Here is a 23,007-nt window from a genome sequence, read left to right on the forward strand (position 1 = left end):
GGATATCCCCCGCTTTCCCATCAACTCTCTAACTTCACAACTACATATTGTTAGGCAGCAGGCTGGAACTCTTGTTAGAAAGAGCCGTAAGTCTCTGTGCTTGGAGCCATGCCTCTCCCATTTCCTGCATAACGTTCAACGTCCTTAAAGTCCATTTTAGAGCTGTGACAAAACTCACAGGAAGGCGGAATTAGTCACTCTAATTTTACAGTGGCAAAAACTGTAAAGAAATAAAAGCTCCCACATATTTTCTACTCTCTTCTATAAGTGTTTTCACTGTGGCTCTTTTATCATCACATAGTTCTGCACCTGTTGACAAACAGAGTACTCCAGAAGTTACAGAGAAAAATATTTAACAGTACAAAGATCTCCCCTTCTAAAGAGGAGCCACTCACCGAGCCCAGGTCAGGTCTCTCCCAAAGGATGCACGGAACAAGAGATTTACATCCTCCTTAAGCCCTAAAGAGCAGATGCAGAGAAGATTTCCGCAATTCCCTGAATGTGCCATTGAGTTTGGGAACCCCAGGAACCAGCCAATTTCTGGACATACAGAACTGCTAGCTGAGGCTGATCCTGCATCCAGCCCTGTCTCCAGAGAACAGTGCAAGGTGAAGAGGTTGATTGCTATTACAAAACTCGCTGTCATTAAAGCCCTTGCTTCCTGTTACAAACATTGCAGCGATGGCCAAGATAATGGACTTCAGTGCCCTTCTCATCAGCTCTCCAGCCTTGTAGTTCTGCCTCAGTTTCTCCAAGAATAAACTGACAATAGTGAAATACTTCCAAGTACCTCACTGCTGAATACACTGAAGTAGCAGTGACATAAAAGCACTCAGAGCAGCAACAAGACGAATCTGCACCAACTCTGCTACAAGACACGTGTAACTCCCTGCTGATCCTTCCCGAGCTGGAAGGCAGGGCACAGCTATGCTCTGCTTTGGGGTACAGCCCTCCACAGAAAAAGCTGTGACCATGCCCTCCCACGGTGGAGGAAGATAAGGCAAGTTCAGGTACATGATGGAACTCATACTATCTGGAGCTAGAGTCAGGCCACGTGCAGATTCAGGCAGACCCCCCTCCACCAATGCGTAGGAGACAGAGTTACAGATTTTTCTGCATCACCAGGTCTAAAACCTTTCATTTAAAGGTAAAAGCAAGCTGCTGTCCTGACCAAATCAGGAGATTGGAGACCAGTATTGTCTTGTAGCAACCACCTGTAAACCAGAACCACACAGAGACAAGGCCAGCTCAGGATGCCTCTGCAGTGCAGGGGAAGTTTAAATTGCTGCCTTTTGTCCTCCTCCTCCAAGCATAAAATCTGTGATGAACAAGTTATTTTCTTTCTCTGCGCTATGATGTTCTCCACGCTGTGAAGTAAGCCACCTGCTAACTGGGATTAGAACAAGCGCCCTCACAATTCCCATGTTTTAATTAGCTAATACTTCCAAACATAAGTCCTATTGCTTACGTCAAAGATCAAATACTACTGGGCTACAGCAAGCTAAGCACACATTTACAAGAGCTCACTAAGTACTGTAGAACTTCAAGCACAAGAAACATTTTTACAGCATGAAGCATACCTGAAATGACCAGTTCAGGACATTTCTCAGTGTTAGCCATTGAGAACTGCCTCAAAAAACTACTTCTTCAGGCCGAACTAGTAACAGAGAACAGACATGGACTTACTGGGGAGGGCTAAGTGGATATAAGTGCCCTTCCCTGGCACTGCAACCAGCCAGCGTGATGCAAGACCCTGAAATGTGATGCTGTGACCTGCCCATTTTGATTTGGGGCTGCATCGGATCATGTGAAAATGAAAGTAGGAAAAGCTATCTGAACTACACGCGAGTCAACTAACATGACTATTACAACTAGCATGCTAATGAATACTACATATATTGCTGTGCTACACCTAGATGTAGCATGAGCTACTACAATTAAAACCTAAAGCTAGTAAGTCTTTTCAATTTGTTACCCAAAAATGTATCGGATCTGTAAAGAGGACAGCACGGTTTTGTCAAAATTGGAAATGCAGTTTGATTAAAAGATTAGTTTCTTTGTCTCTCGTCTGACTTATATTACGAATTGTCCTGATAAAACCATCCTGAAGGCAGTGATCATACCAAGGTCTCAGTAAATGCATATACAACCACTTCCAGGATAGCAAGCACAAATAACAGGAAAAAAATGTTTTTTAGTTATACACTTATATATGGCAGCATATGCATTTGATCTTGTACCAACTATAATCCAATACCAATGCTCCCATGAACTGGATACAGATTCAAACACACAGATCAAGACTGTAGTTCCACTGACATTTTTACCTTGGGAGGGAGAGGGAGGAAAAAAGAAACCCACTTAGGAGGTTTATTTGAACCCAGAGCTAACCCAGGCTACTATGAAGCCCCACAGCCTGTTATTAGCACAGCTGAGAGTGCAGCACTGGGTCAGGAGTGAGCGATGAGGAACGAAGCAGGAGAGGTTGAAACCAGGTTTGCCACCAAGGAAGTGCACAGAAACATGAATTAAACTTCTGAGGCCATGGTCTTATGCTGTCTTAGGCCAAGGGAAAAATCAAGGTTAAAATTACCACCACCACCCCTTCTTTTTTTCTTTTTTCTGTCAGGTTAGTCTTAATTTAGGTCAGATCAACCTGATGAACTGCACGAACACACCAATCCTCATGCTTTAAGAAGGTAACGACAGCATGGAAACAGAACTTTGGGAAGCAAAAAGGTGGGAACACTTGTGCTGGTGTTTGCGGTACTGCCTGCGATCCCACAGCACGTTACCATGCGCATCAGAAAATGCTGCCTTGCTGCTAGAACGCACAGAGGAAACATTGAGGGGGGAAAAAAAAGCACAGTCTCAGAACACATGGCAAAAAGACCATATGTATTTTGTACAGCGCAAACAGGAGAAATCAGAGAGCTTATGCTTTTTATGGGTGAAATGAGAAGGGCTGATCTGTTTGGCTTTGCGTAATGGACTCACTGCCTACTACTACATGGATGTACGCGCAGCCTGCAAGTCCATTCTTTCACCTGTACAGCGAAACAGCAAATCTGGGGGTGGGTGTTCTGCAGCGAGCGCCAAGCGAAGCTGTGCAGTCCAGCAGCAGCAGGTCTCTCCCCTTCAAAGAGCAGCAACAACAAAAACAAAATCCCGCATTTCCCAGCAGTTTGTTTTACTGCCATACAGTTTTGTTTTTAAATGGTGCAACTCCCTGAGCAGAAAACAATCCCCCAGGGTGACAGGAACTGACAAAGGTTACACACCAGCTGGGGAAGGCCCCGGTCTTCAGCCTCTCCCTCCCGCTCAGGATATTTTAAAGATAAAGCAGTATTATATCACCTCTCATTGCTGATAAATATTTATCTTAGAGATGCAACTGCTGTTACGTCCCCCTCCCCGTCGCTCCCGAGGAGCTGCCTTTCACACCACGCCTCAGGGCACAGAGCACCCATCCCGCCAGCCGGTGCCTGACAGGCGTCCACCGACACCCCAGCCGACGCCCGCCCCGCGGGGGCTCCTCGGGGCCGGGGTACCTCCTGCCACCTGCCCTGGCCCCCGCCCTGCCCACCGCCGTCCCGCGGAGCGCGGGGACAACCCCGGCCGAGGAGCCGAGGAAGGCGGGTAGAGCTTTCGGGACCCGGCGGGGACGGTGAGGTGAGGCGCGGTTCCCGCCCCGCAACGGGAGCCTGAGGGGGGCGACGCCCCGCCGCCCGTCCCCCCTCACCGGTACTTTCGACGGGGACGGCTGCGCTCCGACGGCGCGCACCGCCGCGGGAGGAAGCCCCCAGCTCCGCCGGGCCGCGGCTCTTACCTGAGGCGGAGGAGCGGAGGAGCGGCAGCGCCGAACCGAGCCGAGCCGAGCCGTGCGGGTCCCGCGGCCGCTGCTCGCGTGGCGGGAGCCGCCCCCCCGCCGGCACCTGGGGCGGCCCTGGGGGCGGAGCCGCGGCGGGGCCGGGGGGGCGGTGGCCGGTGGCCGGTTGGGAACGGCGGGGCTGGAGCGCGGGAGTCCCGGCGGGGGCTGAGGGGTGTCCCAGCCGTGCGCGGCGCCGGTCCGCACGGAGCGGGGTGCCAGCCGCCGGTGGCAGGAAGGGCAGAAAGGACGGCAGGTGGCCCGAGCCCTCCGGGGGCCCCGTCCAGGTGCTTGCCCTCCGCTCCCGGGGATGTGCTCCTTGGAGCGCCGGTGGCAGGGAACGCCGTCCCAGGCTCGACCCTAACTTGTCATTCTTGTCGCACTCGCTACACGGTCTGGAATTCACTTCAGTAGATCTGTTAACGCTGAAGCCTAGTGATGGTGGCTGTGGCATCAGGAACTACATCTCTACTGGTGAGAAGACAAAACAAAAGAGGAAGTGGCTGTGATTTCTCTAAATTGTAGATCTGAAGGAAGTCTGATGAAGTAGTTACAGCAGACCCTCTTGGCTTTAAAATCTTACAAACAGACCCCGAGTTCAAAATCAGAGACCTGACTGTGGCCTATCTCTTCCTGGGAAACTGAAACACCTTTCAGAGAACTTTAAAAAAAGTGAACAAAATCATGGGCTTTTAAAACGTGTCTCTGACATAACTAATGAGGTGTTTCCCAAATGGCCACCAAAGACAGCAGCATGTTTTCCCACTGCTGGGCTTTGAGCAAGTGCCTAACCACAATGACGACATTCTTGATCGGCCCTGGAAGAGTGTAGCTCCATGCGATGGGAGGCCGGATCAGGGGCCAACTAAAGATACTGGAGTTGCAGAGTTCCTGTCTTCTGTTGTTGACTAGTTAAGCAGCCTCCAGGGGCCACCTCTGAACTCGGGGCTCTAAAATTGGGAGGTGCAGGTGCCACGTCCCTCAGACCACCATTCCCTTCCTGCCCACTCTCATTGTGGTGTGCTGTTGTGTTTGATGTGCAGCACTTTGACTCAGCTTGGATGCTGCCCAGACAGGACAGAGGCCACTTTGTCTACTTGTAAAAGCTTTTTGCTCATCTGGTGATCTTCAGTAACCATCTTTGGACTGGCTTGTAGGTCAGCCAGCCCTCGGACAAGCTTTAGCTTTGTAACAATTCAGGCACTTTAAAGGAGTCTCTAAATTGCATTTATTGCTACATTTTCCTCAGGGCAGTTGACTAGTTAACAGTATTGTGAGAATGTAGAAAGCCAGAGAGTGCGGTAGCGCTATATAACTAGTGTATAGCCAAGGTCTGCATTTTAAGAGCAGGAGAGCAGCAGAGAAGCTTCGAGGAACACCTCACTGCAGATCAGAGATGCCATACAGTTTCTCCATTTTATTGAAGTCAGAGCTATCTGCCGGGTGGCTGTTGCACAGGGGACCATTCTACCCAGCATCAGAGTGATTTTCTACCCTGATCTAGAACGACAAAGTTTACTTGCCATCAAGACCGCAACTAAAGTTATTGTCGTATAAGCCAGGCCCTGATTTAAGCCTTGAACAAGATATCAGCTTTGTGTGGGCAAATTGAAATAATCGATACCATAACAAAATCCCAGACTCGTTAAAATAGTTATTTCAAAGACAGCCTAACAGGACTGACACCTACAAAAGTCTTTTTAGCTCCTTGCAATCCTCTCATTGCTCTGGGAAATGAGATCTCTGCCTTTTCCACAACCTGACTTCCACTCTGCCCAACACGGTGTCTGTGGTGATGGTGATAATGCTTTTCCCTCTGCCTGATGCTCAATCCAGAAAAGCATGGTGAGCCAACAGCCCTATAAAGCACCAACATGGAAGGCAAATGGTCATGGGCAGACACCTACACCTTTGATGCAAAGGGCATATTATAACTTAGGCTGACTTGGGCATCTGCTTAGTGATTGCCTGCCTGATTTAACATCCCGTTACAAGTACAGAGACACTGTTCAGCCTAACTTCCAAAGGCATTTCCACATTTCACGTCATCTCTGAAATGCCAGTGTTTATATCCAGCTGTACTGAAGCATTATAAAAGCCCTTTCTCTGTCAGGGCTGGCCGAGAGAAGAAGGGATGCACCCAGGTAATTAGGAGACAGGGGAATTTGCAGTGATTATTTCTGTCTATCATTTGGTTTAGCCACGTTTCTATAATTTATGGAGTGGACATTGTTAGCTTTCTTAGTGCACTTTCCTTCCAGGATTTAACATTGTATGGTCATGAGTTGCTGACACAACTTCCAGTGCAGGAGGTCTTTATTATTTTAGATTTATAGATGGGCAAATGAGGGAACAGAACTCCCACAAGCCCATGCAGGTGGAAGGGAAGAGCAGATGTTATGCTTTATCTTGTTTTCTGACATGTGGATCTATCCCTCTCACAGCAGTCATGCAAGCACGTTTATCAAGCCCAATAAGCATACTCTACTATTCTCCCAATGTTTCTAATTCAAATTACTGCATCCTCACACAGTGCAATTGACCTAAGGAAACAATTTTAATCTTTTCAGCTCCATCTTTTCTAAAAACAGTATTTTATTTATTGCTTTACTTATTACTACAGCAAAAGCAGCATCAAAGCACTTAAATCAAGGATGATGATCTGCTATGTGCGATGCTGTAAGCAGTAATAATACTAATGGCCCTGAGACTGAAAGAGCCATTGTCTAAGCTCATGAAAAGCACTGGTCACACATAGACAAGATAGTATCCTTAAGAAACATGGGTTGCACACAGAGCAGTGGTTTCAGCTCATTACCAGCTGTTGTCCAGGGATGCCAGGTGAAAACATGGCCAATTGCAAGAAGAAACCCAAATCCTCCTTATGTGAACAGGTAGCACTCACCCAGGCACTTCTTCACTTCAGCGTGGAATAAACAGCATGTATGGCCCATGCTATGTCCCCAAGCCACGTGCGAATTTCATTCCCTTTAACAGGGTTAATGTACCAAAATCCTTACAAATTGAGTTTGAAAACTGTGCATAATATTAGAAATAGCACAATAAAGCGACATTCAAATTTGACTGTGCTGCCAACACAGCTTCTTTTATGCACAGCATGTTATGTTGTGTCCTGAAACATGCTCAGAAAGCAGGGAGAACATCTGCAGTTCTTATCCATTAATATTTCTGCAGTACATCTACTGATGCCATGCTGTGCACGTGCAAAATGATCCAAAAAATGAGTATATACCAACAATCTCTAACCAGCAACCAGTTACCTATGGCCTTAGCCAGATTCAGTCCAGACTGTCCTGGCCCCACAGCCCTGCCCCAGCTCCTCCCGCAGCTCCTGTGGGCCTTCGCTGGCTTGGAGTGGCAGCAATGGGATCATGCCCTTTAGAAAAGGGAGAAACTCCAGCAAGTTGTCTCCCCTTCATCCCCCACGTTGTGGTGGGGACACAGGAAATGGAGGAGGAGACACCAATGTTGGTTGGAGGAAAACAGAACACGGATGCAGCTCAGAAATGCTTGATTGTTTTCACAGCACCCACCCACTCAGTGATCCCACGGCTGGGACGTACCCTGCCTGCTCCCCGCACCTTGCTTGATGGGCCTCTGTGTCTCCTGGGACAAGTGCCAGCACGGGGTGGTGTGTAACAGCCTCTCTTGCTGTTCTGAGTCAGAACCTGGAACGCTGTAAGCACAGGTCAGCCAGTCCCTGCTTCCAGCATAGTTATGAACGGAGAAGTTTGGGGTCTCTCTTTTTTTTCTTTTTAGTCTCTATTCGAAGGAACTTACCGCAGATTTAGCCATTCCAAAATTGTGCCATGACATTTGTCACAGCCTGGAGAGGGTCGCGCAAGTCTTGGACCCTGTCCCCACTGCCTGTGACCGGCCACAGGAACTGGCTGGCAGCTGTCAGTGGAGATTCCTCCTCCTCGGGGCATGCTGACGTGGTGGCACCGGGCTGGCGCTGCAGGAGTGAATCAGCACCTCGCGTAGGAGTGCTGCTCCCTGGACAATGGCAGGCCTGGGAACTGTACGCAGCCACTCCTTACGCTAGACAAACTTTGAAAGGAAAAGCAAACTGAGTTTATTTGACTAACTGCTTAACAAATCAGCATCTGTTTCTTGGAGGAAGAAAGGAGAAATGAGTTAATATGCCAAATAGTTTTGAGACAAAGTGATTTTTACCATTCTGATAGACCTTCAGGATTGTTTCCTTGTTCCCTCCAGGCAGCAAGCTCCCCTGTTCAGTTAGCGCCAAAGACAACTTACACCATGGTCTGGAAGTGGGATGCAACCTTTGAGATAAACTTCATCCTTTGGTTTTGCTTTCTTTGAGATGAGCATGAACTTGCAGTGAAGTTCCCCTTTTTATCCCACTCTCTGGATAGAGTTCTGCTCCGTGTAATTCCACTGTTATTGCTTTCTAAATCTCCATCCTCAGGTCTCAAGTTTTGATCCGTGTATAGCCACAGTTGTCAAGGAATAGCCCTGGAGCAAACCACAACCAGGCATAATACTGGGTCAGCTGCAAATAAGTATCGCAGCATAATGCAAATGCAAATGCCTCTCCTCTTGCCAAAAGTTAGGAAAAGTTTCATCACCTCCAAGGATTATGACCTTGCATTCACATGGGTTTAATAATATCTCACTTCAGAGGTATTCATTACATAAGCTGTAAGCGAGGACAATGAATGAAGCTCATTAGCAGTTTGATACAGGCTAGATATGATGGCAGACAAACAGCCATGAGGACAAAAGTGCATTTGAAGTAGATGACTCCTAAACTCAGCATGCCAGCACGATGGACAGGACACTCTGGCAGTGCTGGCGTTCATGGTTGTTGCACTTTTGTTCCCTGCTGCCAAGCACGGCAAAGGAAAGGTTTCCTAAGTCTCTAGCTGACGCTTCCTTAAAGCCTGTTCAGCCCCAGGTGCGCAAAGCAACCTCTGCTCCCAGGCAACCAGATGGCTAGCCGCAATCCAGTCACTCTAATTAACTTTAGGGTTTTTTTTTTTCCCTCTGTGCGTTGTTTCTGGGAGAAAGGGAGCTGGACAGCATGTTTGTTTATGTGAGATTGATTTGGCCTGGCAGTTCCCTGGGTCTATGCTAAGAATTTTGAAGTGTCTTTGGGTTTTGTTATCACCGTAAAAGGAGGAGAAACTGAGAATCCAAGGGGATTTCTAGGATGCATGTAAAGAAGTTATGTAAGTGTGCCATATGCAGATGGGCAGCACATAAAACAAAGCTGATGGGGGCAAACTAATCTGAGGCCTTGGTTACTGTGCACTGTTGAGCTGCTGCAGTGTAGAATTCACTTTAAATGCAACTGCAACAACCACCGACCTGTAAGCAGCTCCTCTAAACCCTGTGGAGTTGCTTGCATGCATAAAGTTACACAACATACATAAAGCAACTGTTGGATGGAAGGTTCAAGATGTATCTCTCTGCACAGAAGAAAATGCCAACCAGCAGTATCACCTGATCTAGATTAAAAAGGAGAAGGGTATAAAGAATCTGCATTAGGAGTTAGCAATTAAAATGTGTAGGTATAAAACTAACAGAGAGAAAAATATTTAAGTAACAGATCAAAAGTAAGTTTACCCTGCAATCCAGAGATGTGAAACAGGTTTTACGCTTGTTAACTAGCTGTCCCTAGCAATCAAGCTGTGGCAGCATGTACATCATATTCTACTGAGACCCCCACTAAATGCCAAGGAGGCTAGTGAGTGCCAAGCTCCATCTTGCTACAGAGGACAAAAGCAGGGTCTAGAAAAGAGCAAGTAGATGGGAGGGGGGATGCTGTACCAGCTCACCATGTCTGAACATATGGAGGGTAGAAAGGATTAGAGAGAAAGGAAGCAGCCAAATAACAAAGGAAAAAAGATTATGGAATATTTTTTTCCTTTGGAAGTAGCAAGTCTGGAAGGCATAAAGTGCTGAAAGAGAGGAGATGCATGAGAGAAGAGGTGAAGGGGAGTAATGTTGAATCAGGATGGTCTCAAATGTAAAGGATGAAGCACATCTGTCACTGAAGGGAGATCTCTCTAGATGAAGAACTTTTAAAAAATTACTTTGAGGTCACGTTGCTTCTAACATCAGAGCATTTTGCAAAGAAAGGGACAAATTACATACATCTCACAGGCTATAATTTCACTGCAGAGATAAGACAAGGGCAGAGCTGCTGCAAAAGCGTGCCTGGAAAATCGCAGAAGTGCACCCTACTATTTTGCATCAGAGATTGTTTTTTTAGTTATTAGTTGTTGAATCGTATCCCAGATGGACAAGCAGAGCCCTCCCCCTGGTGGCAAGTAAAAAAGACGTAGCAATGATTTTTTACAGGCATGTCAATCTAAGGCTATAAATGAAATAAGGAGCATCAGACAGAACCTATTTTTTATTAGGTCAACTGATACAGCTGGGGAAAAAAAAGACAATTTTGCAAAACACGAATCCTTTTTCAGGACTTACATAGAATTATTTACTTTGAAGGCTGATACAACTTGAGAATAATTGCTGAGTTCAATTTCATGGTTAATTTATTAGACAATTTGCATGAGAAGCAGAGCATAAAACCTGTAGAATAACTTTTAGTAGCTGAGTGGGGTAATTGTAATGTGCAATAATCTCATTATTTCCACTGAGTCCTTGTCTTTTAGTGCCCCATTGAGTTTTGGTGTCTAAAATCCCTTAAAGGCAGACTGATCTGGAAAGTAAAATTCGTAACGCTACTGAACAGTAAAAATGGACTCAGTAGACAAGTTGGGTTTATCGTATACAACAATTTTCCCCAACTAATGTTCTCAAATAGCTCTTCAAAAATTATCTGTAGAAAATTACCTGTGTTTTTTATGGGAAGTTATGGTGCGTGCCTTTTGGACAGATGTTTTTCTTTAGATGACTAGTTTGGTGGATGAGGGGAGAGCAGTAGGTGGTGTTTATTTTGGCTTTACTAAGGCTTTCGACACTGTCTCCCATAGCATCCTCATGGACAAACTGAAGAAGTACAACCTAAATAAATGGGCAGGTCCTCACGGGCGGATGGAAAACTGGCAGAACTTCTGGGCTGACAGGAGCTCGTCACTAGTGGAATACTCCTGGGGTTGATAATTTAACATCTTCATTAACAACCTGGATGAATGGACAGAGTCCACTCTCAGCAAACTGGGAGATGGTACAAAATTGGGGAGAGTAGTTGATAGATGGCTGTGCTGCCATTCAGAAGGACCTCAACAGGCTGGAGAAATGGGCAGAGAGGGTTGTCAGGAAGTTCAAGGAAGGCAAATGCAAAAGTCCTTCACCTGGCGAGGAATAACCTGTGCACCAGTACAGGCTGGGGGCTGACAGTCTGGAAAGCAGCTTTGCAGAGGAGGATGTGGGAGTTCAGATGAACAAAGGGACCATGAGCCAGCAATGCACCCTTGTGGCAAAGGCGGCCAAGAGCATCCTGGGCTGCATTGGGAAAAGCGTTACCAGCAGGTCAAGAAAAGGCGGGTTTTTTCCCCTCTATTTTTCTTTTCAGTTCCAGTAGATAAACACTAGGATTATCCTGCCCTCAACAGTATCGGTAGTATAAGAATGGCTGAATTGTAATTACATGGGAAACCAACTGTTCTCTCTTAATTATAAAAAGGAGAAACCTTCAGCTGTGACATTCAACAGCAATAACCACTGCAACAATAACCAACAATATATTCCCCCATCCTTAAGAATGGAAAACTACGCCCTTTACCACAAAACACTGTCAGCATGCTTATGTTTAAAAAGGTTTAATTTTTCACCCTGGTACAAAAATACAGTACAATGTGATGGCAAGGCATTCGCCAAAAAACATTCAAAGAATAAAAGGGGAAATCCCATAAAGCTTCAACATAACCCACCCTCACTTGATAAAACAATCAAAAGGTGAGTGCACAAGGAAGAAGTTAAATTTCTGCCCAAAGGCAAATAAAGATGAATCACACACAGTTTTACACAAAAATATGTTTGCAGAGCTAATAATTTCACATGCTACTTGGACATTCATGAAATTTATTCTACTTGGCTTAGTGGCAGAATTCATGGTTTGGGATGTCTAGAAAACACCTGGCCCAGGAACATGCCCCCTTCATAGGAATCCCCAGTAAAAACAATGGGATCACGTAATACCAGTGAGAAATGAGGGATCCAACCCTGATTAAGTGTCAAAATGTTGGCTACTTCTCATTTTTCCAATCACACAGTTTGTCCTCAAATTACGTTTTGCCCTACACACCGCCCTTTTAACACCAAATATTAGTGGTTGCTCAAACACACAAACTGATGCGTTTGCACATTATCTAGTTGCAAATAACCATTACAGTACAAACTGCCAGGCAGAGGAGGAGATAACACTGTAACTGATGCATGTGTGTGAACTCCAAACAGGGTTTAACCTAACATTGTTGACAGGAGAATTACGTCCCTCCAGTGCATCTACATTCTTGGTCTGTATAATCATTTCTTTTTTGACTTTTGAAGTGATGGAAAAGTATCATTCAGTGTATTCATTATAGTTCATCTCCCAGGTGTTTTTGTTTGAAAGCATCACCTGTTAGCTTCTCCTGGGCCTCCTTCATCCCTTGGACAACTGAAAGATTAGACAGAGAGAAATCAACTATTAATCTCAAGATGAAAACATCAAGGTCGACTGGTAAAGAAAGTGTTTTAAAACTACAGTTACAGAATTACAGATCTACAAATTAACCTGCGGGAAAAAAACCCAAACAAACAGTCCTGCACCCTTTTCCCAACTATTTGTAGCTGGATCATGCAAATTGCATGGTTTTCCATGCCACAACTGGAGACAAAGTTTAGGTCCTATAGACACTAGAGTAGGTATTAAGGTAAATCATGATTCTGAATATGGTTCCTCCAGGCACAAGAGAACCACTCACAATGTATCTCACAGCTCCCAGTTATGCTGTAAAGTATCATTATTTTCTCCATTCAAACACCCAGAGTTTCATCTCACTAAAAATGCACTTCCAACTACTTTGCACATACCTTGATCAGCATTGGTATAGAAATACTTGTAGCTAGGGTTTCCTTTCTCATTTATGATTTCTGGGTGGACTTTTCCACTGGGGTCTATGAAACAAGACATCAGAACAGGAAATTTAGGTGGTAACAGTAAGACAGTAAGAACAAAATCCTGTAAGCGGATACAACAGCTGTGGATGCCTTACCCATGAAAAGGATTCTGGGAATATAACCTCCATCAGGACTAAAGGCTTCATCCTTTGGCTCTTCATCATCCTACCAAAGCAAGACAGAAGAGAGGGAACATATTAGCAAGATATCTAACAAAACACAGCACTCATTTTAAAGAAACAAGCTATTGCCTTCAGATTCCATTTGCCCTGAGCAATTTACATCTTGAACAGACACTAGGTAACTGCAGTATCTTCCACTCTCAAAGGAAAGAAAGTTATTTTTACCTTAAAAAGTATCATTTGTGAAAATAACTATTTTCTTCTGTTTTGTAAATTTGCATTAAACATTCCACTTTAGTGTAGGAATGTTTAATATGTCATGAGAGAACGAATACAAATTCCCTCATTGCAGCAATGGAATGACACAAGGTACAAATTGTTAGAGACAATGGCAGAGAGCCAGGTTTATAAATACAATTAAAATAACCACGCTGAAGAAAATTCTTTTTAAAACAATCAGCTATGTCAATCAATCCTGAATACCTATTCAGGAGTGCAGGATTTACACAAAACAGGATGCAACCAGTTAAGTAGGATTCCAAATGCTTAATTATTAGTCAGTAACATGGATACAAATCAGAGGGCAGCCTACCTCAAGGTTGACCATAACGAAATTATGGGCAAGTTCAGAGATCTCCTTGGATTCAGCAAACTTTGGCTTTAAAGCTAATTGGGGGGGGGGAGAAAAAGAAAAAAAAATAAGAGGTGTGTAAAGACAAGATTTCAGGTTTTCAGGTCAGCATCAAAATCTCAACTTCGTTCCTCCCTCTGGAGAGCCAGTACTTTTCAATAAGCAGTGAGTAAATGGAATATATATATCAAACCGTTCAAGCCAGGCTCAGAACAGTAGGTAACTGAAGCAATCCTTGCAGAGCAGCCATGTGAGGAAGCCTGACCAACAGACGTACGCGGTCATATTTGAACCAATGGAATGGAAGCAAAAAGCTTGCTATAAACCACTATTCTCGCTCAACTAGCTCATCCTTTAAGCTTAGCCATTATGCCCAGCTTGTTTATTTGTGATACTGAAAGAGACAAAGCATCACCTTTGAAGAACCACCAGCTGAAAGTAAGGCAATTTACATTTAATTCATGAAGATCATTCATTCTATTCCAATTTTTATAGCCAAGTGCAGGAGAAATTGCAGGCACCAGACAAGTGCAGCATTACAACTGTTAGTTTGCTGACATTTAGGCATGGTTGGCTTTTGGCAGAGCTAACCAGTAAAGTGGTGCAATACTATACCGCTCTAAATGAAATGCAAATACTGTTAGCTACATTTGGAATGCAAAGTTCATGTTTCTCATGGTTACATCATTTGTACACAAAAGTTCATTACAAATTTCAGCAAGCTCTAGTATTAAATACACTTACCTTTGCAAGCTCCACACCAAGACTTGTGGATGATAACCATAAGAGGTAAACCACTAATAAACAGAAGAAGGAAACATGTCAAAGCTTACAGTTGAGACTGTAAACCAGATTCTATTACATGTATGTTTTAACAGTCAAGACATCTACAGAGGCTAAATGCAACAGAAAATGAGAGATATAAAGAGACTCTGCTGTGTTCTAAGGTTGTCTTGCAAAAAGTTTTCCCAATCTTAAAACATGTATAATAATTTATGATAACTGCCAGCCAATAACTGCTCATGTAGAGAAGGGGACTTTCTCTTTGGAAGATTTGCTCTTATTAGTTTAGATTTGCTCAGATACACAAATGGTCATGTGTTTTTTCACTGGAAATGGTTAGTGACACCAGCTGCTTGAGAGATCTCAGGATAGATTTTTGTGGCTGCTTAAGGCAATCCGGTGGATGACAGGCATACATCCATCCCTCTCCCCACTACGGTCTGTATGCTTCAGTCACCTCCTGTGACTAAGACCCTCCACTGAGCAATAATCACACACAGTAACCCAGCAAACCCCCTGGCTGCCAGGCTAGTTTCCTACATGTTGGTAGGCTGAAACGAATCTATGACAAATGTGACAAGTGCCAGGACTGAAAAAAGGGGGCGCCTGCATGGAACTGCAGCCTAAATAAAATGCAATGCAAAAGGATGAGTTATTCTTTATTGTTCTCTCTCCCCCCAAATAATTTGCTGGACCTTTACTACCTATGCTACCCAGAGGTTAAGTTCCCATCGCCCGGAGATATGTTTTATTTAACCTTGTTCTTCAAAAATCCCTTTAGCATTTCACCTTCTGACAAAGTCAAGCTTACCAAGTTCAATTTCTCTAAGCTCCTTTATTAACATATTCAGGCTGCATTATGCGATTAGACAAAGAGGCCTTAAAGACACTACGAACTTCACATATTTCCTGTTGTTAGTGCTGGCAATCCAATTAATCCACCACTTCACTGGTCCTGACTATTTTGCATTAATTTTACTTTCTAACAAGAAAAGTGATACACCTACAGCTGACTTTTGTTGCTGTTGAGCACATCCAGGTAGTACAACACTTACCTCCATGCTTTATGTACACAGACGTCCTTACTAACACTTTCGTTGTTTCTACCATCCAACAGTTGAACTGGCAAACACTGACTACAGCAATAAACTAAGAAGACTAAGAACAAGGAATTGGGAATCTCATCCCTTTTCTCTTACCAATGAACCCCTTAAGCTATAGAATAATATCCAAGGGAAGCTGGTAATAACAATACAGCTTCCAGAACAGCAACAATAGCCTAAAACTAGGTGAAGGAAAGGAAGGACTCTACAGAGAACACACTATAGGGATACTTCTTGCAGGATATGCCAAGCAAAGCAAATTGTAAGCTTTCTGCTAAACTCTGTTACCATATTAGGGGTTAAAAATAAAATTTTCACACACAGAAACTACAAACACCTTTGCACATAGTGGCAACTAAATTAATTACTAGCTGAACTGATGTATGAGTTTCTCTGTAGCTGTAGATAGATATGAAAGCAATATCTGAATATTATACCTGAATACTTAGAAGCATTCAATTATGGCCTTCAGAACTCAGAAAGGGTGGAGAGGAAGCCATTAACATTTAGACTAGTTCAAACAGTGGTCTGCCATTTATAACTAACCAATATGTTATCATCTTTACATAGGACTCTGTTTGCAGTAAGAAGCAAGAACACACATTTCCCTAGTAAAGCTTGTATTGCATCAGCATCCTCTCCCTGATGATGAAAAAACAATTTTTTTTCATTGTTTCCACACAGTCCAGTATAATTTTGCCTCTTTCTTGAGGAGAGGCTGATTTAAGTCTGTAAAATACACAGTTCTTATTATCAAAGATCAGTGCTTCATGTCAGAAGAGTTTAATCATCTGGTAATCAGTGCTGCAACAACTTTTTTTTTTTTACGTTAAGAGAAAATTTTAAAGCAGATTTTAAATGGAAGTGCTCAGAGTCTTGAAATACCAACTCTTAGCCAGTGAGAATTCACAGAAATTTGAGATACTGAATGTGTTTTCTTAGCTTTATTCTCTTTACTTTGGTAAAATAAACTTCTTTACATCAAAACATTTTTGTAGTCCTTTCTATTCTGCAATGCATAAGTCCACCTAGCAGCCAGTATGTCCCCTTCCTGCCCCACTTCACAATTTCCTCCCAGGTAACAATACACGTACAATTAAAACCAAAAGCCACAATTTATTAAAATGAGGGGCACTGTCATTTTAGCTCATTTTTCCTATGAGAGCACTTGTTCTTAAACAATTAGTGGTTTTAAAGGCTTTTAATGATGACCTTGCAGAGAAAATACATAGCAAGTTATTTCAATAAAATAGTCCTGCAGATAAATTAAGACTTTACTCCATTTAAGGCACACGTTTTATTGTTAAACCTGAAACAGAGAGGTTTGAGTTTGTGAAGCCAACAGCCTTCTGTAGTGCAGTCTGCAAATCTATCTCTTGGGTTCAGTAGGATTTTTTGAAACAGTCACATACTAAAAATACAGCCTGTTCCAGTTCTGGACCTGAAGTCTCTTCTGCAGTTTGACATTATCTGGAGACATATTCTTATTCAAGACGTAGACATGCCAATGCGGAGGGGAAAAGTTTTCCCTACAGTCACCACCTTTTGGGCTTTCATGTTCATACACTATTTGATTACTGGGGTTTATGTCTCCATGGGAGACTTCACTTGCTTGGGGATGCAACAGTAGCTCTTCTTTTCAAAAGATGCAAGTGGGTAGAATGCAGGGGCGGGGGAACAGCATCCCTAGAGATCCTCTTAGCAATATAGCTTGTTCAGCTGCTGCAGGGACATGGCATCCATCTTCCCAGGGCTGCTGTTGCCACATCATCTAATATGCGACAGGTGGGACTCAGGCTCCACAGGGTCTGCGGCTGGAAGGCATATTCTTACTGTTGCAAGTACTCTGGGACCGGACCACGGCCACTGCCACGTGTGGCACAGGTGACAGGGTTCACTGGATGCTGCGGCTCAGGTACTGCAGGAACATGCTGGCCAACTGGGGCAAGTTTTCATCACTGGGCTGCATCTTGGTGTAGCTGATGAACTGCCTCCGCAGACGGCTCAGCTCGGCCATGCTCACAGGCCGGTTCAGCACCAGCCCTTCGGCGACGCCGGGGACGCGGACCACCTCCCCCGGCTGCGCCCCACTCCTCTGGGCGGCCATGACGGCTGCCAGCACCTCCTGGGTGACGCGGTCGAGGTGGTGGAGGAAGCTGCTGGACTGCAGGGGCTGGGTGCGGGTGGCGCGGTGCGGCGGCGGCGGGGCGCTCTCGAAGAGGGCGGCGCGGATGGCGGCCAGCGGCAGCGGCTCCTCCCCGTGCACCGTGAAGAGCGGCCGGTCCCAGCGGTTGCTCGGGTCGGGGGCCTCAAAGGGCGGCTCGTCGGGGCGGCCCGGGCCGCCCGCGCAGTGCAGGAGGCAGCGCGCCGTGCCCGCCTGCCGCGCCGCGCAGTACAGCTCGTAGCGGATGCTCCGCACCTCGTTGCCCGCGTCCACAATCACCACGTCCCGCCGGCTCAGCCGCCGCTCCACTTCGGCCCGCAGCGCCGCCCGGCCGCCCTCCGCCTCGGCCACGACGTGCACTTGCCGCTCCGGCCCGTCCAGCGCCGCCCGCAGTTCCGCGGCCCGCCGGCTCTTGCCGCTGCCCGGCCGCCCGCACAGCACCACCAGCGGCATCCTACCCCCGCCCCGCCGCCATGCTGACCCGGACGGCGACGGCGACTGCTTCCGCTCGGGTCACTCACAACCTCCCTCCCCCCCACCCCACACCCCCCGGTTGCCCGGGCAACCGCGGATCTGCGTCGGAGCCGCCACGGCGTGAGGCTCGCGTGGAAACCCGCCCGGAGCGCCTCGCAGCCCCGCGGCCCCCGCTGCGAGGGAACCTCGCAGGGTTCAGCACAGCCGCCCCCGCGCACCTCGACGGCAGCGCCTCAGGCGGCACCCAGGGGGGCTGGGGAGTCTCCTCGCTACTGGGCACGTCTGGCACACGGCACATCCTGCTTAAAAACGCGATCGTTGCCCCAAGAACCAGACACCCAGTAATTCTATGAACACTGGATCCCCACCCTCGCCTACAGAACTACAGGGAACTCAGAATCAAGACGCCTCCAGCATCTCCAACGCATCCAGATTCTACTATTTACAGAATTTAAAGTCTGGAAACTTCCTAGACCACTGGCTCTGGTGCATCTCACTTGCTGCATAATGGATAATTTCACCTAACTCTTCATCTTCTGACCTCAGGCCAGACTTAGAACAAAATTCTGCTATTCTGCTTTTTTAGGTTTTCTTATCTTTTTTTTTTTTTTGTGGTTTGGCTTTGGTTTTGTTTCTGCCAAACTGTCAATTCGCTAACGCTCAAATGCTGCCGAACTCAAATCAGGTCTGGGTTTCCAGCAATGAAAGGAGAGAGGTGCATTACATTGTCTTTTTTTTTTTTTCCACAGGTATATCAAACAAATGCTAAAATATCCAGTTATAAGCACTTGTAAGACTTCTGAACTGCACCATCTGGGTTAATTCGGTGTCTACACTAGAGTGTAGAACTCACCAGATGGATCAGTTTGAGAATTCAATTAAACACCTGGAATGCATAATGAATTTCCACTCATGTCAGCATTGTCAGATCTAGGTTATAAATTTAAAAATACAAGCAGAATTTATAAGCGTACAATTTTCTTTCTCACAGAGGTAGAAATGGAAGAAATTATGAGGAAAAAAGTGTCAAAATGTCTTTTTTTTTTTTTTTACCTTTTCATAGAGACAGTGTTCTTTTTAGACTTAAAGCTTAACCCAGAAAAGGTTCTACTTAAACAACTTATCAGTTCACTACAGTTTGAAATTTTCAGACATTTTCTGCATACGGTGACAAAATAACCCTCATCTCACACTGAGACCTCATCTATACCGGCACATTGAATTTTACGGAAGTTATTAGCACAGTTCAAGGGGACTGAGTACTACTTAAACGTGTGTTTGTGGGTTTGAGATCTGCACCTTTATTATGATAAATACTAGATATTTTCTTCTCATTTCAAAGACATGCTAGAACTTCAATCATTTAATTAGACTGAAGTGATTAAACCTACGTGGTGCCTCAGCAAAGTTAACAAAACACTGTATTTTCTCTCTAATAAGGTACAGGGATCTGAACAGTCTCCTAAACTAGTTTCATGTTTGTTAATAATTACTATTTTATGTAGTTAAATTTAGGATTGATACAGAATCTTTGTGAATGTTTTTAAAGACACTTTTCAGTCTTTAAAGCTAGGTAACATACCTGGCTGCTGCCTCTTTCTTCCCATCTTCTAGGGTTCTCCAATGAATATGATCTCCAAAACCTGCCAGAGAGAAGGGTTTATAAATACTGCATAATTGAACATGTCAACTAACAGATGAAAACTGTCCAACCCTTAAGAATATTTTCAACTAATTTTATATATATATATTTTTTTTTAAAGCAAACTACAATCCCAGTCCTGGAAAGACTTCTGCAAATATTTACAACCTACATCATCTTATGAGGAATCCCATTGAAATTAATTAACAAAAACATACCAGACTCATGAATATTTTTATATATATGCAAATGACACCAAAATCCCCCAAACAGAGATTACAATTGAAGAGCCTTGTGATTATTCCCCATTCTTTTTCAATCTGTGAACATTTATTAACTGATTAGTGACAACTTAAACATGTCAGCTTTTGGCTTCCTAAATCCCACTGAATGTGAACTAAAACAAAACTTAAAAATTCTGAGGCCAACATATGATCATTAATTGCCCTAAAACTATTATGCTAAGTATTACTGCTGATGATAACATCATCAAAGAGTAAGAAAGAATGCCATTACACAGATTTCTGAATGTTACAGTCACTGAACGACACAGGAACCATTTCATCCCATACCCAGATAACAAGTCTTGTTATGTCAGTTGACGTTAAGAGTAAGCGAGCGTTATGTTTAATAACTGCAAAGCAGGGACTGCTTTGAGAGCAGCCCTGAGGAGAAGGACTTGGGGGTGTTGACTGATGAAAAGCTCAACGTGACCCTGCAATGCACACTTGCAGCCCAGAAAGCCAACCATATCCTGGGCTGCATCAAAAGAGGCATGACCAGCAGGTTGAGGGAGGTGATCCTGCCCCTCTACTCCGCTCTCATGAGACCCCACCTGCAGTACTGCGTCCAGCTCTGGGGTCCCCAGTACAAGAAAGACATCGAGCTGTTGGATCGAGTCCAGAGGAGGCCATGAAGTCAATCAAAGGGGTGGAGTACCTCTCCTATGAGGACAGGCTGAGAGAGTTGGGATTGTTCAGCCTGGAGAACAAAAGGCTCCAGGGAGACTTTACAGCAGCCTTCCAGTACCTGAAGGGGCCTACAGGAAAGCTGGAGAGGGACTGTTCATCAGGGAGTGTAGTGATAGGACAAGGGGTAATGGGTTTAAACTAAAAGAGGGTAGATTTAAATTAGATGTTAGGAAGATATTCTTTACTGTGAGGGTGGTGAGGCACTGGCACAGGTTACCCAAAGAGGTTATGGATGCCCTGTCCCTGGAAGCGTTCAAGGCCAGGTTGGATGAGGCTTTGGGCAACCTGGGCTAGTGGAGGGTGTCCCTGCCCATGGCAGGGGGGTTGGAACTAGATGGCTTTTCAGGTCCCTTCCAACCCAAACCATTCTATGATTCTATGACTGCCAAGTTTTTTGACCCTGTAGCCAACACAGTGCTACCTCACAGGGCCAAAAGGCACACGGAGAGCTGAGATGAGGGAGATCCAGGAACTGTTTGCAGGGGAACTCCCCTGGAAGACCTCCTCAGAGGTCTCATGGCTCCAGTAACACAGGGCTGCACTGGACAACCAAACATCAGCCTCAGCTTGCCTCTTCCCAACGCTGAGGATTTGGATTAGTCAGCAACCCCTAGTGCCCATGGTGCTGAGAGGGGGGCAGATTTCAAGAACTACACAGGGGTCGGGAGCCACAGGCTGCCCAGTGCTGACACAGGGGAAAGTGGACGTTGTCTCCAGTAGACAACTATGGCAAACAAGTTGGAGAAAGCCAAGAACAGGGTCAGCAAAACCTCGTGGCATCCTAGTTCAGCATCCGGGAGGTTTGAACTGTTGGCATAGTACTTTTATTATCTTATCTCCTCTCCCGATATGAACAACTGTGAACATATCTGACGCAACACATCAAATATTTAGTTGTGCTAGCAGTAAGGTGGGGATACAGAGGCAGCTTCAGGCACAAGGCTACGTTCGTACCAGCTGAACGTAGCAGAGCAAAAAACAGTTGGGTTAGCACACATCATGTTTACTCAGAATATTGATATGTTGGCTATTTCATTCAAAGGTCAACATGTTAAAACAGGGAAAACCTTCTATTGTTCTAGCTAGGAAACGCTTTTTGAAAGCTTTTCTTTTTTTAAACTAAAATCCACTTTATGGCAAGCTTTAATATGGTTTTAGAAGCATTACATGCACATTACAGAGTGCTTTCTTTTGAATGAAAGTCATCTGAGGAATTAACTATAAAACAAAAGGGGAATGACTGGGATCCACACCACAAAGCTTTACTGTCATTGATCACATTGTGTTACTACCGGCCCTGAAGAGATTTATCGCTAAGACAGGCTAAAGCCACCACCTGGGGGGAAGCTCAGGGCCCTGGCACACCTCAACTGAACCAGGCTATTAGACATGGCAATTACACAAAGAGGCCTCGGCGGAGCCGGAGAGGAGCGGTCAGGAAGGGGAAGGGAAGCCGAGGGCGGGAGAGAAGAGCCATTCATCGCCTGCCAGGAGCCAGCAGAAGGGACCGGCAGAGCCTGGGCAGGGCTGCCGGGGCACCTCAGCACCAGGCGGGGCACTCAGGGGCTACGCACCCTCCCCAAGCCTTCACCACGTAATAGCGGAGCTCCTCGAAAGGGAAACTCGATTGGGAAAAGTCGGAAAAGAACCACAACGGTAAAGACCGCTTAAAGACCCCTTCAGCTTTTAAGTCTAAAGGCGGCACGCTCCCCCTAAGCCCCAGCGAGCTGTGGCGGCAGTGCCAGGCCGGCCCGGCCTCCCCCCGCGCCCCCCTCCCCGCCGCCCGGGGCCCCCCTCGCCACCGCGGGCTGGGAGAACCGGCCCGACCCCGGCGCACCCATTCACGGTAATGACAAAAGTTGAGAGGAAAGCCCGAAGAAAACGTTTGCCTGACCCCTTCCGAGCCCTTCCGCGGCGGAGGCTGCGGAGGCCGCCAGCACCAGGCACAGGCAGATAGAAGCTGCCGCGGGCTGAGCCTTCATGGTGTCGGCGCGGACAGCAGCAACACGCCGGGTACAGCCCCTGAACCTCCGAGACGGGACCGGACCAGTTCAGGTGATATTTTTTTTTCCTTTTTTTTTTTTTTTTTTTTTAAGCGCAGGAAGTGATGTGAGGCGGATGTGGGCGGT

General features: G+C 45.7%; 3 protein-coding genes across 6 annotated transcripts in view; all 3 read right to left on the bottom strand.

The window, feature by feature from the left end:
• RAB3B (RAB3B, member RAS oncogene family) overlaps positions 1-3,963 on the bottom strand; it is a 54,663-nt gene extending 50,700 nt beyond the window's left edge. The window contains exons 1-2 of one of the 4 annotated variants that reach the window (XM_054834362.1): positions 3,830-3,891; positions 3,048-3,136 (exon numbers count right to left, since the gene is read on the bottom strand). The gene's annotated coding sequence lies outside the window, so the exon portion shown is untranslated. Of the gene's footprint in view, positions 1-3,047; positions 3,137-3,829 lie in introns of all 4 variants that reach the window. The other 3 variants (XM_054834365.1, XM_054834364.1, XM_054834363.1) reach the window with 3 other exon arrangements.
• Positions 3,964-11,630: 7,667 nt separating this feature from the next.
• Positions 11,631-23,003, bottom strand: TXNDC12 (thioredoxin domain containing 12). The gene is made up of 7 exons (XM_054833121.1): positions 22,773-23,003; positions 19,848-19,908; positions 14,486-14,538; positions 13,703-13,776; positions 13,084-13,153; positions 12,902-12,985; positions 11,631-12,485 (listed from the first exon to the last, which is right to left on the bottom strand). Exons 1-7 carry the CDS (start codon positions 22,858-22,860, stop codon positions 12,406-12,408), a joined length of 510 nt encoding a protein of 169 aa, XP_054689096.1. The 5' UTR covers positions 22,861-23,003; the 3' UTR covers positions 11,631-12,405.
• Positions 16,557-18,314, bottom strand: KTI12 (KTI12 chromatin associated homolog). The gene has a single exon (XM_054833118.1). It carries the CDS (start codon positions 18,242-18,244, stop codon positions 17,522-17,524), a length of 723 nt encoding a protein of 240 aa, XP_054689093.1. The 5' UTR covers positions 18,245-18,314; the 3' UTR covers positions 16,557-17,521.
• Positions 23,004-23,007: the final 4 nt, after the last annotated feature.

This window comes from Grus americana, chromosome 8, assembly GCF_028858705.1.
Source record: "Grus americana isolate bGruAme1 chromosome 8, bGruAme1.mat, whole genome shotgun sequence".
Lineage (NCBI taxonomy): Eukaryota > Metazoa > Chordata > Aves > Gruiformes > Gruidae > Grus > Grus americana.

What these genes read in the sequence shown, in the direction of transcription:
- KTI12 (XM_054833118.1), bottom strand. Translation starts at nt 18,244, where the DNA reads ATGCCGCTGGTGGTGCTGTGCGGGCGGCCGGGCAGCGGCAAGAGCCGG.
- TXNDC12 (XM_054833121.1), bottom strand. Translation starts at nt 22,860, where the DNA reads ATGAAGGCTCAGCCCGCGGCAGCTTCTATCTGCCTGTGCCTGGTGCTG. An exon ending in TTGGTGTGGAGCTTGCAAAG is followed by an intron (nt 13,777 to 14,485) that starts GTAAGTGTATTT and finishes CCCCCCAATTAG; the next exon opens with CTTTAAAGCCAAAGTTTGCT. An exon ending in TCCCAGAATCCTTTTCATGG is followed by an intron (nt 12,986 to 13,083) that starts GTAAGGCATCCA and finishes CTTGTTTCATAG; the next exon opens with ACCCCAGTGGAAAAGTCCAC.